Source organism: Triturus cristatus, chromosome 3_2, assembly GCF_964204655.1.
Source record: "Triturus cristatus chromosome 3_2, aTriCri1.1, whole genome shotgun sequence".
NCBI classification, from domain to species: Eukaryota; Metazoa; Chordata; class Amphibia; order Caudata; family Salamandridae; genus Triturus; species Triturus cristatus.
The window spans coordinates 794,007,158-794,023,107 of NC_140584.1; the positions used below are offsets into that span (position 1 = coordinate 794,007,158).

General features: G+C 42.0%; 2 protein-coding genes and 2 non-coding genes across 5 annotated transcripts in view; 1 reads left to right on the plus strand and 3 right to left on the minus strand.

The window, feature by feature from the left end:
* Positions 1 to 3,497: 3,497 nt before the first annotated feature.
* EEF1B2 (eukaryotic translation elongation factor 1 beta 2) lies at positions 3,498 to 10,333 on the minus strand. The gene is made up of 6 exons (XM_085648923.1): positions 10,014 to 10,333; positions 9,338 to 9,460; positions 8,006 to 8,138; positions 7,636 to 7,702; positions 4,239 to 4,364; positions 3,498 to 3,700 (listed from the first exon to the last, which is right to left on the minus strand). The coding sequence occupies exons 1-6, from the start codon at positions 10,091 to 10,093 to the stop codon at positions 3,546 to 3,548; spliced, it is 684 nt and encodes a 227-aa protein (XP_085505049.1). The 5' UTR covers positions 10,094 to 10,333; the 3' UTR covers positions 3,498 to 3,545.
* Positions 4,113 to 4,190, minus strand: LOC146858157 (small nucleolar RNA SNORD51). Its single transcript, XR_014980356.1, has one exon. It is a non-coding gene; the product is annotated as a small nucleolar RNA SNORD51 (small nucleolar RNA).
* Positions 7,770 to 7,848, minus strand: LOC146858158 (small nucleolar RNA SNORD51). The gene has a single exon (XR_014980355.1). It is a non-coding gene; the product is annotated as a small nucleolar RNA SNORD51 (small nucleolar RNA).
* NDUFS1 (NADH:ubiquinone oxidoreductase core subunit S1) overlaps positions 10,312 to 15,950 on the plus strand; it is a 568,511-nt gene continuing 562,872 nt past the window's right edge. The window contains exon 1 of one of the 2 annotated variants that reach the window (XM_085648921.1): positions 10,312 to 10,449. The gene's annotated coding sequence lies outside the window, so the exon portion shown is untranslated. The remainder of the gene's footprint in view (positions 10,450 to 15,950) is intronic. The other variant, XM_085648922.1, reaches the window with a different exon arrangement.

The following is a 15,950-nucleotide window of genomic DNA, read 5'->3' on the forward strand; positions in this document are numbered from 1 at the left end:
TATACTCTTTTTTTGATGTATTGTTTATAAACGGACATGTACTTCAACATATACCCCAAAAAAAAGAAAGCATGTTTGAAGGCAAAGAAAGAATGTCCTGCTTGAAGCCGAGAGCGAACACCCACCTAGAACTGAATAGCTCTTTCAGACCTTAGTCTGTAACACCAATCTCTCTAAACCACTCACATTTTGGAAATTCAGGAGTAAGTCAGGAAAAGCCCAGTGTAACTCAAGATAAAGTTCCATCTTCTTAAATTAGGTTTGTTTCCACAGAAGCCTCGGCAACCTCCATGTTGTAGAAAAGCAGGTTGTGCTCCCAACATCTTAATCTGGTATTGCTGAATTCCACCCCTTTGCTTCCTTAGAAGGGCATGAACTAGAAGGTTGAGTCACACTACCAATCCCTTTTTAGGTCTCGTCTGACCCAGTGCATGCGCTGGTCTGGCGAGACTTTGAGAGGGCTCCAAAAAGTGCTACCATTGAGCTACAGTGCATGTGCGGCCGCTTTGATGTTTGATCGCGATCACTTTCCCAGCCGCTTGGCATAGCCAATAGGTCTTGCTTTTGGGACCTTATACGTATTTAGTTATGCAACTGTTGCATGGTTAAACACTTATAGGGTCCCAAAGGCCAGACCTATTGGCTATGCAAATGCTTGTTTGTACATCTGTCTGAGGCAGTCTGCTCAGTCTGTGTTACAACCACGAATTCCTGCACTCAAGCGTACTATGTTCAACAACCCGTTGCTTTATAAGTCATGCAGATTATTTTCTTCTGTTCTTTTTCCATTCCTCCTCAGCTCTTGAGGTCATGGACTACTTGAAACTTTAAGGTTCGCCTTAATTTGGCAGGTTAATACGCCTTAACACCTACCCAAAATTCCTTCCACAAGACCCATAGGACCATAAGTACCATGAATGTGCCTGCATCTAGGCTAGGTATAACGGAGGCTACTGGAATGAATGACAAGGAATATAAGGGCTGGATGCATTAAAACGTTTGCAAACTAAAATATTTTTATTAAATGGAAAGAACGGACATGCACGTCTGGTCTGTCCCCACCCACAGCAGGTCATATTGAGATATAGGATGGTAGACATCCGCCAAGCTCTAAATATCCCTCTGAACACTCAATTTCTAAACCGAATGTTCGCAGTCCCTTACTGATACCCACTATACAGGTGCATCTTAAAGCTTGTTTTTTATGCTCAGTGCACTGGCATTTGCTCGAATATCCTTAGTCGACAAAATGTGGTGTTACAAGCACTCTGGTTCACTCACATTTGCACAAACTGATGTGCTGTGGGTGCTTATAAGACTTCGTTATACACAGCCGACCTTTTGTCGAAAGTACGTTGGATACCTAGCGATAGAAGACTTTCCAATACCCTTAGCAGCAGGCACTTGCGGGACTACCTTCGCTCAATTAACTTGGAACGTTTCTAAAAACTTAGGGTTGACTTAACAGAAACCTCAATTGGCTTTGAATAAGCAACAGTTAGGATAGAAATAGTAAAAAAAAATAGAAACTAATATTTCAGGTCATAAAAAGCTGTTTCCAAAGTGTATCAGAACCAACCAGATTATGGAAATTATGCTAATTCACAAGAAAATCAACCCCAGCACCCAGAAATCACCTTTTGCTTTTAGATCCATGAAACTAACCGAAATATGCATTACATTTGAACGAATCCCATCAAAGGGCCGTACCGGAAAAGTATTGCCCCTCTCCAAACTCGCCGACCTCAACACGGCTGATCTGTGAACAATGTAGCCCCACCTACTATCCGGTCCCAAAGTTGGACGAGGGAGGACCGCGTCTAACACTGTCATGCCCAGATCTTCAGAGGCTTGCTGGATCTTATACCCTTACAGGTGGGGGAAAGTAATGCACGAAAGGGGAACCAATATTTGTGCGGTAAAGGCAGCCAACCTCAGACAAAACCAGCACTCTAGTGCCTTCACCCTTGTGCCCCTAAATATTATAGGGGCACTTTTGGTAGTTTCATGTCCCTCTGTAGGTTGTGCGCACCTTCGGTTGACAGTTTGTGCCCCCACAAGAGAGAACAGTCCCCCGCAAGAGACTTTGTTTACTCACAGGGGCATAGAGCACACTCACCATTCCATACTGGTTAGTTTTGTCACCCACATTTCATGGCTTATTTAAAGTCCGCAAGGTTCAAAAACAAGTTTGACGATTGTCCATAAATTCTAAAAGCACACTTTAGTTAAAACCTTCAAATGTGCCTCCTCGCTACCCCCACCCCGCAAGTGCAATCTTCATTTTTCGAGCACGTTTGTCCGTACCCTGGAGAAGGCCACAGGACAGAATCCCTTGAAGTGTCCCGCTTTCTGAAGGCACCTTATTTCCCTACCTCAATCCAACCACATGTTTGCTTGCCCTACTGCATCCCACCTTTGCTTGACCCCTTCCTGCCTAGCCAGAAATCAAAATGCCTAAAGGCCACATCAAAAGGTGGAGGTGTGATGAAGATGCAGCCTGCTCTGCATAGCCTTTCAAACAAGGCCAAAATGTTCAATTTCAACACTGATGTAAGGAACGTGTTACCAGCCTCTTGACCATGATCCATGACAACTTTAGAGATAGTACTCGCACCAGTTTTCGGATAGCAGCGATTGCCAGATTTTTTTGGGACGAGCAACCTCAGGATCACATTCCCCTACCTCATCATAATATTGGTGCTTAAATGTGCATTTGAATTTATTGTTCCTAAATTTGATGAGGTGCGATTGTCTCTTGCAATTCAAGGAAGAGAATCGCATACTGAAAAAACGCATCACTGCCCCTCATGATCAAATCTTGCTCGCTTTCCTTCAACGCTGCCATGCTCCACAGCAGCTGCACACAAAGACACTGACAGAGTCAAGCATCACTACATAGCCAAGAAAAATCGACACCAATTAGGCAGGGAGCGCAGGAACATGAACTCTACAGTGTGAGGCAATTATGAACACTTGACATACACGTCTTTCTACTTCCCAATATGCTTAATCAGTCACAAGCCAAGTTTTCTTCAAAGGTTGGAGAAAACGTCACCACCAATATACTTCTCCACAGACCTCACTATGATAGTAGCAATACCCTACCTTTTCACCTAAAAGGTAAGTTTGAGACCCTTAAGGGGTGGGAAGGGGTTAGGCGAGAAACAAAATTGCTATGCTACAATAAAGCCAACCCCCACCGATTCCTTAACATTCCTTTAATGCAAGCTCTTCAAAACAGGAAGGGCCAGAGTTCTAAACTGCCATCAATTTATGCCCATCCTCTAGATGGATGCAAGTTTCACAAAAGTATCTAACAATTGTCTACACAACTTGGGTAAGGTGTGGAATAAGTCCAAGTGCATGGGTACCGTTTAAATGTAGGAGTTTGTACACGGATGCAAGTGGATATACGGTCCAAGTAAAAAAGTAATCATCCTCCAGCAGACGGAGGACCAACAAACATGCATGCCATAAAACCAAGCCACAGCATATTAGTACTATACAGTTCTTTATTTAAGTGCTCTGGTGAACTCCAAGATTTAGATTTTGTTGAAAGCAGCTACATCCATGGACTGCACAAAATCTTCAAAAGCGGTTATTTTCTCTTCCAAGATGTCTGTTCCGACTTTGTCATCTTCAACAACGCACTGAATTTGTAACTTCTTAATACCATAACCCACTGGCACAAGCTTGGCTGGGGAGGGGAAAAAAGTACAAAGTTAACAGGGAGGTGAAAGTTTAAAGTGAGCATCTAATTTCTGTATGGTAAAGCGTGGCACCATGTGCCTGAAGACAAAACAAGATGGTGGTCACAGGGCAACGATGCGTTGTACTGCACGCATCCTGTGTAACCCTGATATTTGATATCCGGAATGATCAATACGTGATAATCTATACTATTTTACCTAGACACATTTTTGCTGCTTTTATAAGCACCATCCTTAGGGAAAAAAAATATATCACCCCTAAAGTTGTTTCAGACCTCTTAAACCAGATTCTAGCAGAGTCAAGACTCTGGTAATAAGGGCCAATAGGACCTGTAACAAGGTGCATTAATGTTGCCACCCTCAAATGCCATGCAACATGTGGAATCATAAAATTAATGGCTTGTGTCAGAAAGAAAACAATCCATCAGCAAAAATCAGACGAAAGATGGTGATGTATTTATATCATCATGCAACAAGCCATTTAAAAAAAATACAAAGTTAATATGGCAATAGGTTTCCACTTACATGATCCCCATAGTAAACCGTCCATCTGAATGCTGCGTACACATTCTTCTAGCTTAGCCATGTCCGTTTCATCATCCCACGGTTTTACATCAAGCAAGATTGAAGACTTGGCAATAAGTGCGGGTTCTGCAGGGGGGGGAAAAAACAGTTTGCTATCTATTACACAACTCAATGGCACATGTACTCACTGGCATGGCAACTTGAATGTGTCTTATGCAGCCAGAAGAACCCATCATGCAGCATTATGTGGCCTATGTCACAATATTTAACTGCCTAAATACCCCCAATAATCCCACTTTCAAAGGATCGCATCAGCAATGTTACCTCCAGCGCGACAAGCATAGGCGAAAATGTTGACGAACTCTAACAGAAGTGACTTAAGTACTCTAGGATCCCGACGAGGCAATTAATACCCACAAGTAGGGATTATAAACCTAGGCAATACTACTGCAGCGAGTATTCCCTGCATTAGGCAGAAACATTTGGTATGAGCGTGTGCGTGAGCACAGGGCGCTCAAGTCGGAATCAATCCTGAAGGCCTCGACCCACTGGTTGTGGTCTGTGAATGTTCAAGCATTCAGATCATAGGGACAGACGTTTGATATTTATCCCTAGTGTCCCAATATCCAACTAGGAACCTTGAACACACTACTAATTTGGGTAGTGTACGCTAGGTTTTAAAAAAAAAAAAAATGTCTGCCCAATTCTAAGTGGGAACTACCCACCCATAAATAACTAAGCGGTCATGCAAAGCCCACTACGAAACTCAGGCGAACGCGACAACCCCAATGTAGCATGCTACCTAAACTGGGGGGGGATGAGGTTGATCAAAATTAAAAAGAGTCCAGACATCGTAGTAATACTCAAGTGATAAGAGCGGACAATTCACACGGTTTCCTTGTTGTGATTATCAAAGATAGTACCCCCAGCCTTTACTATAGTATATTGGAGCCCTTTCTTTAGGCATTTGACCCAGAAACCTTTGTATTTTCAAAGCAAATCTAGCAGATTGAGTTAGGCTCAAGTTAAATAGTTATGCACGGCACTGCCGCCACAGGTCATTAGCTAGAAGGCAGATTTTAACTTTGGGCGAAGTCTTACAGTAAATTTTTGCAAGCCACTGAAGCGGTCAGTTTTCTGTATGTCGCACAGCTTCCCTGGAAGAGATGTAGCACAACATTTTTTTTTCCCACAGGAGGAATACCGACACTGCTACAGTAAAGCAGTCTCAGACCAGTATCTGTGGACAGTATCCACTCTGAATTTAAACCTACAGCTGCTTACTTTACCACGTTAAACGGCAAGTGTACAGCATGCATAATCTATACGTATTACCCTGGTTAGTCTGGATATTGGTTTAGCCAACTGCACAATGTAATAGCAATTGTACTTCCTTCTCATTAATCACATTAGAAATGTATGCCCCACGGCCAGATCTTTCCGATTGAAGCAAGATCCATACCAAACTTAGACAACTCCCAAGAATACGAATCACTCGAGTCGTATCTTGCATTGAAGTTACGTGACTAAAAACACGAATGCGAGAGGGCTGACCATCTCAGTAGGAAACCCTGTACTCTGCCATTACAACTACCCTTCCTCAACGCAAAGGGAATACATAACGTCACTATCAATTGTACAACTGCCTTTGTGCAGGTTGCAGTGTGAACGAAGATAAGCCAAATGGTGGCTCGCTACAACAAGCCACGTAAACAGTACATAAACGTTTTGGCCTTGAGAATCCTGTCCACATAACTGGCTAAAAGTGTTCCAATGGAAACTTACACTTCGTTCACATGTGGTAAAATTGGGAAAAGCTAAGGGAGGATGGGGGTTCACAATAGGACCTCCGGGATAGTTTAGACAGCGTGCTTTACTGGCTCATGCCAGATTCTACAGTGTAGACTGTCCACTTAAATCTTTTAACTAGTGAAACGAAATTCTTTGGAGAATTTAACCTGTGTTATTGCTGTAAGATAAGTCCAAGTGTACACAAACCGGACACTGGTAAAGTCTGCTTCAGCCGATAAATATTTAAAAGCCGATAAATCTTTCCTGCAAAGCCTGGCTTCTAAAAATTTTCCATAACCGCAGGTTCGCAACAATCTTGTTTCAGCATATAACACTCAAAAGATGACCCGCACACTTGCTAATTTTCTTGGCAAGAATAAATATTTTAGCGTTACCAAGCTAAACGCTACAAATTGCAGCGACCTCGGAAACATCGTAAGCTTTGCTTAAACATTGGTCTATGTGATTTGTCGAGCACCTGCGGTTACCATTCAGAGCCCTCTGCATTCTTGCCCGATTAGTCGATGGTCTAAAAACAAAGGGATTCTGCAATTCCTATCTAAAAACAGGCTCCGCTTTATAATTAGCGGCCTGTGACGTTTTTTGCACTGCAGGTAGTTGATTAAAAAAAGTTAATCCTTCAGCACAGATACTGCAGCTTTAAAATAAACATGCATTAAAATGACCTATCATCTTTCCATAACACATTTTTAACAGCTTTATTGAAGTTAAATTTTCCACTAGACCTTTGTGCTTTCATATAAAAACTGGCTTGTAATACCACTCCCCCCCCCCCCCCTGTACAGATCGGGTACTTTATCACATACTAAACAATGAAACCAAGACACTCAATGTAAGATGTTTTAACAGTACAGTGCTCAGTACCCGACTCCACATATTGCCTATTGGTGCACAAGTGACGGCAATTCAAATCCCTCGTTTCTCGGTGCTGTGAAGCCAGACTCCTGAAATCACTTCTAGATATTATTCGCTTAAACAATGCCTTAGCAACTCTTCAGATTGACGACCCATACATTGAATTAAAGATTTCACTGTTGAGGGTGCATATCTGGAATGATTGAGCCATAGGGTCATGTGTAAACCAATTTTTATCCCTTTGGCACCCTTGTGTCAAGTTTGAGGGTCCAGACTAAAATTTAAGCGTACCTGATCAGTCTCGTCCCAAAAAGAATCTGAAAAAAACTAGACAAAACAAATCTAGGGGACACTTCTGGCTTTAGCTACGGAACTCCAGCTACAAGTATTTCCGTGCCTCAAGCATGCCGTCACAAAGAAGTTAGTGCCTGGCGCCATCAGCATTAGCAACACCAACACCACGCTAAGGAGCTAGTAAGTTATCGCGATGCTATATACAAGCACCACCAGTAAGGAAGTTTGTGAGAAACTAATGGCAAAAAGCTACTTTAACGTACACCTACGAAGTGCCTCAGATGGACCCCAAATCTGACTTGCCACCTGCAAATCGACACCTAAAAGACGGTATGCCCAGGTGCAGTAGCTGACCCACCAAACCCCGTTCTGGAGGAAGTATATTAAGGTCGTATTATCCCAGCTTGAATCACCTAGATACGAATCAAATACATACTCTTAGATTTCTTCGATTCATACTGTGCCAGTCGCTCCTCCCTTATCCTTTTTGATTCTTCACTTTCCTATAGGGGAGAGAAGAATACAATTAGTCTAGAACGCCCAAAGAAATTCACCAATGCACAACACAGACTGTTAAGTCAGAAGAAAACAAATGCATCATAAATATCAGCCGAAAGATGGTGATTTGTTTTACTCATCATGTTAACAGAAAACACACTTGAGAAATAGAATCAGTTTCCTTATGAGTTTAAGTTGTTAACTATAAAAGCACGTAAGTATCTTAACTCAATGCATAAAGTGTTCCACGCGCTGACGATCAGCGGTAAAGTTTCCTACACGTGTTAAGGCTGGTTTGTACAACTCACCTCCTCTTCATCGGAGCCAAATAGGTCAATATCATCGTCATCGTCCTCTTTAGACTCGGCACCTGTACTTCCTGTTGTGTCTTCAATGTCTGTAGGCCCATACTTGCCCAATGGCTTCTTCACACCTGGCAGACTGAAAACAAACGCATCAACGTGAAGATAATGCACATGTGTAGTTTCTAAGGCATTGGTAATATGTTTTGCCAATGTGCGCAATCGTGCTGCCTACTATAACACCAGACCAACAAAAGTAAAGGGAAAATCAAAGCAGGTTGTGGATAGATGTCCACTGCATTCACTTTGGGAGGATATGGACAAATTGGACGTTGGTGGCATTTTAATTACTAGAGTAATTTCACGTTCTTCGCGACACAAAAGTCTGCAATAGCCGTTTGCGTATTTAGTGAAAGCAGTTTAAAATAAGGATCCCACCGCAGGAGCAGAGAAACAATTAGTGAGGGCAACTGTGAATCGCGTCCTGTTACATTAAGCGATACTAATCGCAAAATGCACCGTAATGTTGATTATACAGCCCAAGCTGATCGTCGCGTAATATCAGCATTATATGGTACAGCACTTTATATCACACCAACTCTTAGAACATTTACACAGATCTGTCCTAGTAATGCTAGCTTCCCATACTAGGTGAAAAGGCTAACAGACTTTCTGCAAGTTACTATCAAATTAAAACATTAAGGATTACCAATATTGAAAGTTTACGTACATTCTGCACATGACCTACAGGAATTGAGAGAGAACTGACAAGCTACAACATTCTTACTGTCAGGTGCACAACTCCCGTGCATTGCTTAACAAAAACTTACTGCCATTTGTACAAGTGGAGAAGAGGAGTTACCCTTCCTGGCTTAACGCCTCTCCTCCACTTCTGAAGCACAATGCTGCACCATATTTACAAGAATAGACACCTAACAAAGGCATTTTGCTTTATCCATGTGTCAAAAAAAGTAAAAAGCAATAATCTGCATTCTTTCTCCATTAGCCATCTTAAGACCAGTTTTTATACTGGGTCTTTAGTACGTAAGGGCCAGCAACAAAATGAATGGGTGTTGCATTGGAAAACCCATCGCAACACACACACTGCCCACCCCTTGCACGCAAGCTATAGCATGAAAGGGAGCCTCCTGTACAAGCCAGCATTAAGCAGCTTAGCGCTGCCTTGTACACAATGCGCAGCCCCCCATCACCACCACAAGATCGCTATAGGTGAGGCTGTGGCAGCAATAGGGGCTTGTACATTTGCCCCCTAATCTTAAAATAAAGGTAAAGAAAAACTCAATGGCACGCTGTATCATTTTACGACATGTACATTACCTTCCTTTTTGTTTTTCATAGGATCTGATGTGATTGTACCACCGAAGAGCATGAAAAAGATCCGCAGATGGCGCACCGGATAAGGATTCAAATACAGCGACGTCTGCTTGAGATGGTACAAACCTATAAAATAAATGCATGGGTGTCGTAATATATTTCATAACCAGGATTACTTCAGTTTAAAACCCCCAACTGACTGCCACAGCCGAAACAAATATATTGCCAAACTAAACACGTAAAATGGTATTTTCGCTGTAAGGTGTATAACCTACAACCGTAAAAAAAAAAAAACAGTTTTACTGAAAAACACTGTAGAGGTAGAGTTCCTATCCTGAAGCCCAGCAGTACCTTAATAACATGCACATTTTAAGGAACATACACACGATTGAAAAGTTTCCCTTGAAATAACTTTACAGCACAATGTGGTTGACATTTGTGAAAGATAAAAACGTATAGGTTATATTAAGTTAATGAGTTAATAGTTTGCCATTTTAATAGTCACCAGTATATAAAAATACTCTGCGGCCAACACGTTTCGTTGAAACGTGGACCAATCCCACAGTACAGACGCCATCTTGTCTTGGCTACAGAAAACTAGCTCCGCAATAACACTTTAAATAGCTTTTTACCACACATACATAAAGAAAGGTAAAACGCATTTACTTGCAGAACTGACCCCTCGATGTAGCTCCGGTCAGTAAGGAAACTATTTAGCACTTGCAGACCAGCAGGGGTTTTCAGATCTCCGAAGCCCATGGTGAACAAAACCGACAATCAAGCAGCTCAAATGCAGAGAGAAAAGAAAGAAAAGTGGTCCGTTGACTCTTTTATACGGCAACGTAGCCACGCAGCCGGAAGTACCATAGAGAACAAACTGGCTAGACAATAGTTGACGGCGAGTGGTCACGGTCGCAGGGGCTCAAGTGTGTCGCCCCGGGGGTACCAATGCAAAATTAATTTTGGACGCTATTCTGGTTAAGTAACACTGCTTTCGTCTTGTGTCTATTTTCTATGTCTATACTCAGTATCTCGGGAAATTACCGATTATTACCGAAGACAGCCGAAGTTGCCATTTTGTCCGCTCGGGGGTAAACCGGTCAAAGAAGCGTAAGGTGAGGGTAAACGTTGTAAGGGGTCGAGAGGCTCATCCTACGCGACTGCATATTGATCTGTCGCAAGACCCACTCAGTGACAAAGTCAGTCTGGAATAGAGAGGCCGATGCGCTCCTTGCACACAGTGTGTCACTGTGCCCTTGGTGGAGGAAGGTTGTGGATAGTATTGTCACTAACAGCGGGGAGCGTCATTATGAAACGTACCATGCTTTTTTATTTTTTAGTTATTCCGTGCTAGAATTTGTTACGCCTGCACTTTTGTTTCTGCATTGCACATTTCGCTGTGCGCATCCCGCTGCTGAAGCACTTGTCTGTTGTCATGGTAGAGTAACTCGTCTACTATACACTATCCGTATGCAATCTGAACAGAACTTGTGTGCTTTCAATTTGCTCTCCGATTGTTCTGTTCCTCAATTCAGGTGTCAGTGCACCATACTTGTGCGTTGTTTATGCCTTGCATTTGCGTGTTTTACGTTTGAATTCCACGTGTGGGGTCACTTTCAGCTTATCCATGAGTACTATCGCGGTACTTTTTTGCGGACTATTCCTTTACTTAAATCCATTTTGTGCGAAGTCAGTTTATGTCGCCATTGTGCCTCTTGTACACACATACTTAAAACTTAATAAGATGCGTCAACCATAACTTTCCAGCAACAGCCAGACCACATTGTGTTGCCCCCCAAGTTACATTCCTAGTAGCTGCTATTGGTGCAGTTGGGAACACTAAATCTCCCCCTGCTTCCACGGGACGTAATGATTTCTCAGTCACACGCACATACATACACATATCACACGCTGGTGGGGCGCATAACACCAACATTCATTCTCTCAAACTATCCGTGCCTACAGAGGAATATCAAATCCCAAACTACAGCTGTTCATTTGGATAGATGAAAACCACGTCTACTGAATTACCCTAACAGTTCCTCCATCCGGAGGTCAATTGGATCATTTAGTTGATATTGGATTTAATGACGCTTTTAACTCTCAAATTAATCAATAAACATTTCAAGAAATAATCACCCGACACAGAACTTCAAATAATGATTTTCTTTATCTAATTTAAATGCAGGTTAAATCCTAATAATGCAATATTATCTTTTGTCATATTTACCTATTCTGGCTAATTGTTTTCTATGTCAGAACTGGTCCTCAGAAAGTTCATCAAAGTTCTAAAGTCTCCGTCCTCTTCCGTCAGCATAAGGAGCTCTGTTCATCAATAGCTCGGCTCAACAGTGGTCTCTGGCGAAGAGCAGCATAGAATGCGTAGCATAGAGCAGCGTACAGTAGCCCCTTTCCTCTCTAAACTACTAATATTTATACTAAAATTTACATGTAATAGTTACATTTTCCCAATTCCCAGGCCACTGATTGGCTGAATTCAAATGCATCTCAATACATTTAGGAAACATTTTCGAATATTCTCATGTGGAAGAAGGTTTATAATAGGCGTATGGGAAAAACTGTTCTCAGGTACGAATTGTATCAGTTCGTTGGTAACCGGTTGAGTTCGATAGTTCATTTGTAACTTGCAACATTTGCTTCAGGTTCAGGGACATTGGCACCTCGCCCAGGGTAGTCTTCATGGGCATGGTCTGACAGGTCACACAAGGGACACGAACGAAGTCAGTGCAGGCGCCTTTCTCCATTGTTCAAATGATGAAGTCATGTACTTTAGTTAGGTTTCAGTCGGCGGCCATCTTTTGGTAGGCCAGAATAGTCAACTTTAAGCAAAGAAACACAAAATCGTAATTAATACATAGAAATGATTAAAACAGTGTTATACCCTTATGTGTATGCAATTATCTAGCCACATGCAATATTCAAAGCCGTTAATGCTAGTTTATTTAAGTGCAAATCACATTAACACTGCCTAAGCAACACTTATCGTTTTAATATGCATACAAACTTAGTTCACTTTATTATTTTAGCCATGCAAATGCATTCCCACGTATATTCTCTTAGTTAATAAGGTTGGTTTAGTACCATCACATTAATCTATTAATTATTAGAATTAATCATTTTAATATAAACTTATATAAATGGATTGGGTATATAAAAATAAAACATTTTACCCTCTCCATCACTTCGGGGCACGTTATCTATAATCGAACTCCTAATTGCCATTCACAATTGTCACAATAAATTCTAATAATTCCTGTCAGCTCCATTATTGCCTTCGACGCAAAAGCATTTGTTTAACGAATAATGGCAAAGCAAATGGACCTTGCTTATATAATGGGAGTGCTTTAATATTTGACTTTGCCAATGCTTAAAGCAAAGGTCTTCAAACATTTTTTTGTTCTAAGCCCCCCCCCCTCCCAATAAAATGTTTTGAAGCTAGGGCCCCTTCCAAACCATTATGGCAAGAATTTAAGTATTGGGGGAGGGGCATGGCTGAGCATAGAAGGTGGGGTTTATAAATTCATTTCAGGGAGACATTTTCTATGCCATATAATCCACAATAAATGTGAGAGTTACAAACGAGCAAATCCATCAAACAAAAACAATAATTTAATCAAAAAAAACTCTGCTCCTCATAATGTGGGTGTTGTGAGCCTGTCACACTCCACAGCCCCAGTGCAACTGCACCTGCTGCAGTAATGAAAATCTGGGCTCGGAGTAGCAAGAAATCTCCAACAATTACATTACCCAGCGTCAGATTTTTTTTAAGGCTCAGGAAAATTAAAGTGATTTGCCAACAATCACAGGATGCTGAATGAACACTGGGACTTGAACCCAGTTCCAAAGTCCAAAGCTCTCACCATAAGGCCACATTTCCACCCTTTCAGAAAAGTATGAGCTTCCATGTGTTGCCCCATTTTTACAGAAAAGGTGCCCTCAACCCTAATGCTAGCAAGGAAAATGAGCCCCATACCTTTTTATTTTTAAGGTAGACATAATTATAATAGAGTGGGCCCCTCTGAACTCAGGGCTGCTGCACCTGCTTCACTGATGATAGCCATGCCTTACCAAGTGTGATGTCTCCTCTGCCCTTTGTTTAAAAAATAAAACAAGCTCCCATTTTGCCCCACCCCAGTCACAGTCTTCTCTCCAATGCACTTATTTTATATGTGCTGCAAGAAAGTGAAACAAAAATAGTTACAGATATACAGGTCTTTTTAGCCACTTCTTTGACCTTCTAACCCTGTGCTACTCATTGGATTGCCTGCGGGCCACCGGCAGGCCTTCAGTGGTTGCCCGTGAACCTTGTCTTTTCTACGTTTCCAGTGAGGCCGGCAGTGAACACAAAAGATGACCGCAGGAGCATACTTAGTGAATACGTATTAGATGCTCCTGCGACCATCTTATGTGTTTACTGCCGGCATCTGTGATGTCACACACAACACAGTCGGAAAGCTTCCCAAAAGGCCCTTTAAAAGTCAGCTGTAAGCGCTTTCACAGCTGACTTTTAAAGGGCCTTTTGGGAAGCTTCTTGTTTCGTGGTGCCGACGTAAGCACATTCAGAATTTGGACAACTGCGCCTGGAGAGACGGAGACACAGATAGGGAGACGGAGCCACAGATAGGGAGACGGAGCCACAGATAGGGAGACGGAGCCACAGATAGGGAGACGGAGCCACAGATAGGGAGACGGAGCCACAGATAGGGAGACGGAGACAGCTGGATAGAGACAGAGACAGCTAGAGATGAAGATAGAGACAAATAGAGATGGAGACAGATCGATAGAGATAGTGTTATGTTGTTATCGCTTTGTGTTACCTTAAGGTAACTTAGAATGTTTGTGCGGAGCGAGGCATGGAATGCTATTACTGTTCCTTCACGGGTTCTACTCCTGGAGATCAGTTTCTACTGGTGTCCTGGAGGGAAGCCGTGCTGCCTGGCTCTTGCCTATTCTCTGTTGTAACTTTCTACAATAAATCTGCTATCAACTATTACAACGTGTCATCTTTACAATTGGCGATGACTCGGAACAGAACCTACGCGTGTCTGCGCATTGGAGGTGTTTTATTTTATATTTTTTATTATTGACCGAAAATTTTCAATGAAGAGTGTTCTGCATTTCGTTGGGAATCTCTCCACGTGTTATTGCAATACATCGAGGAGTGGAGTTTTGCTGATACTAACGCCGCTGTCTACTCTTCAACCAAGTAAGGGTAAGATGCTTTGACTTACTTTTTAGAGACCGTTGGGGAACTGCCATCAGCTGCATTTTTCGAGCAGCGACGGTGTTCGGTACTTACGTAGGTTTCGCCTCGCACTGTGGAACTGCTTACATCTTGCGAGGTGGAACTCAGTAAGTTCTCTTGTGATGCGTATCAGCATACGTCAGCACGTGAGCTCACGCAGCGTGACCTTACGTAGCGGCCATCTTGGATTTTGTTTATTGTTCTCAGAGCTGTGTCGGAGGAGCATCAGACGGCTTCTGCAACGCGATGTGGATTTGGCGCTATTCATGCTTTAAAATCAAATTTTGAGTTACAGTTCAAAAGAGAACAGGTGAGAAAGTCGGGAGGCGACTACTATCTACTGAATATTTTATATTTTACTCTTCTTTCATCTTACTTTGTGATCGGTTTCAAGTAACTGAACCAGTATTATTATTCGTCCGTGTGAGGCACAATTTTAAATCCATATATTGATTTTAGTAACTGTTTATGGAATAAGCTGATAAGGAGCCTCAAGAAGTGGAACAGATTATGGCTCAGCAGAGTTTCACTGTTAGTCCTCCACATTATTTTTGGACAACTGGATCACAACCAAGTATGAAGTGGTTGGAATGGAAAGAGTATTTTGTGAATTAAATTGAGGCAGTGGATGAGGCTGGTAAAATGAAACCTGATCAGAAGAAAAGACTTTTACTTCCTTCATTAGGGCCTGTTGGTTTGAAAACATATTCCCGTATGCCCCAAATGGTAAGCGGTGAGGCAGTAATGTTTTTGACTCTGCCTTAAAAGACCTTGATAAGTACTTTGCCCCTAAAGTTTGCATTGGTGTTGTACTTCACAAGTTTTTCCAAAGGAAACAGAACAAAGAGGAACTTGTGGATGGTTTAAAAAAAATTGGCGATTGACTGTAAATTCAATGACTTACATGATGATTTAATTCGTGATCGGCTGGTTATACATAACAATTCTACCATCAAAGACCGCTTATGGGTCAATGGGGATGCACCTTTAGAAAATGTCTTAGCTATTTTGAGGAAAGCTGAAATTTCGGGGAGATGTGCTACAGCGATTAAAGAATCTGAAAAAGATTCTGGGAGTGTTTCCAAGGTACAGAACACAAGCAGGAACCAGTCTCAACACCTCGTAGGTCATGGTCAAACTCGGAGGAACTTATGAAGAGAAAGGAAACATGAGTAGAGAATGTGTTACCGCTGTGACAGCAAGGAACATTTAGCATTCAGCAGATATTGTCCTGCAGCTAGAAACAAATGTGGAATTTGTGGTCTAGTTGGTCACTTTAGCAAGATGTGCCGAAGAAGAAATGGTAATATTAAGTATGTAGGGTATGGTGTGGAGAGTGATGCAGAAAAT

Bases quoted from the DNA above. Each gene is read 5' to 3' on its own strand.
- EEF1B2 (XM_085648923.1), bottom strand. From the start codon at position 10,093: ATGGGCTTCGGAGATCTGAAAACCCCTGCTGGTCTGCAAGTGCTAAAT. The intron at 7,703-8,005 runs GTGAGTTGTACA...TCTCCCCTATAG, and splicing joins TTGGCTCCGATGAAGAGGAG to GAAAGTGAAGAATCAAAAAG. The intron at 3,701-4,238 runs GTAAGTGGAAAC...TCCCCTCCCCAG, and splicing joins CGGTTTACTATGGGGATCAT to CCAAGCTTGTGCCAGTGGGT.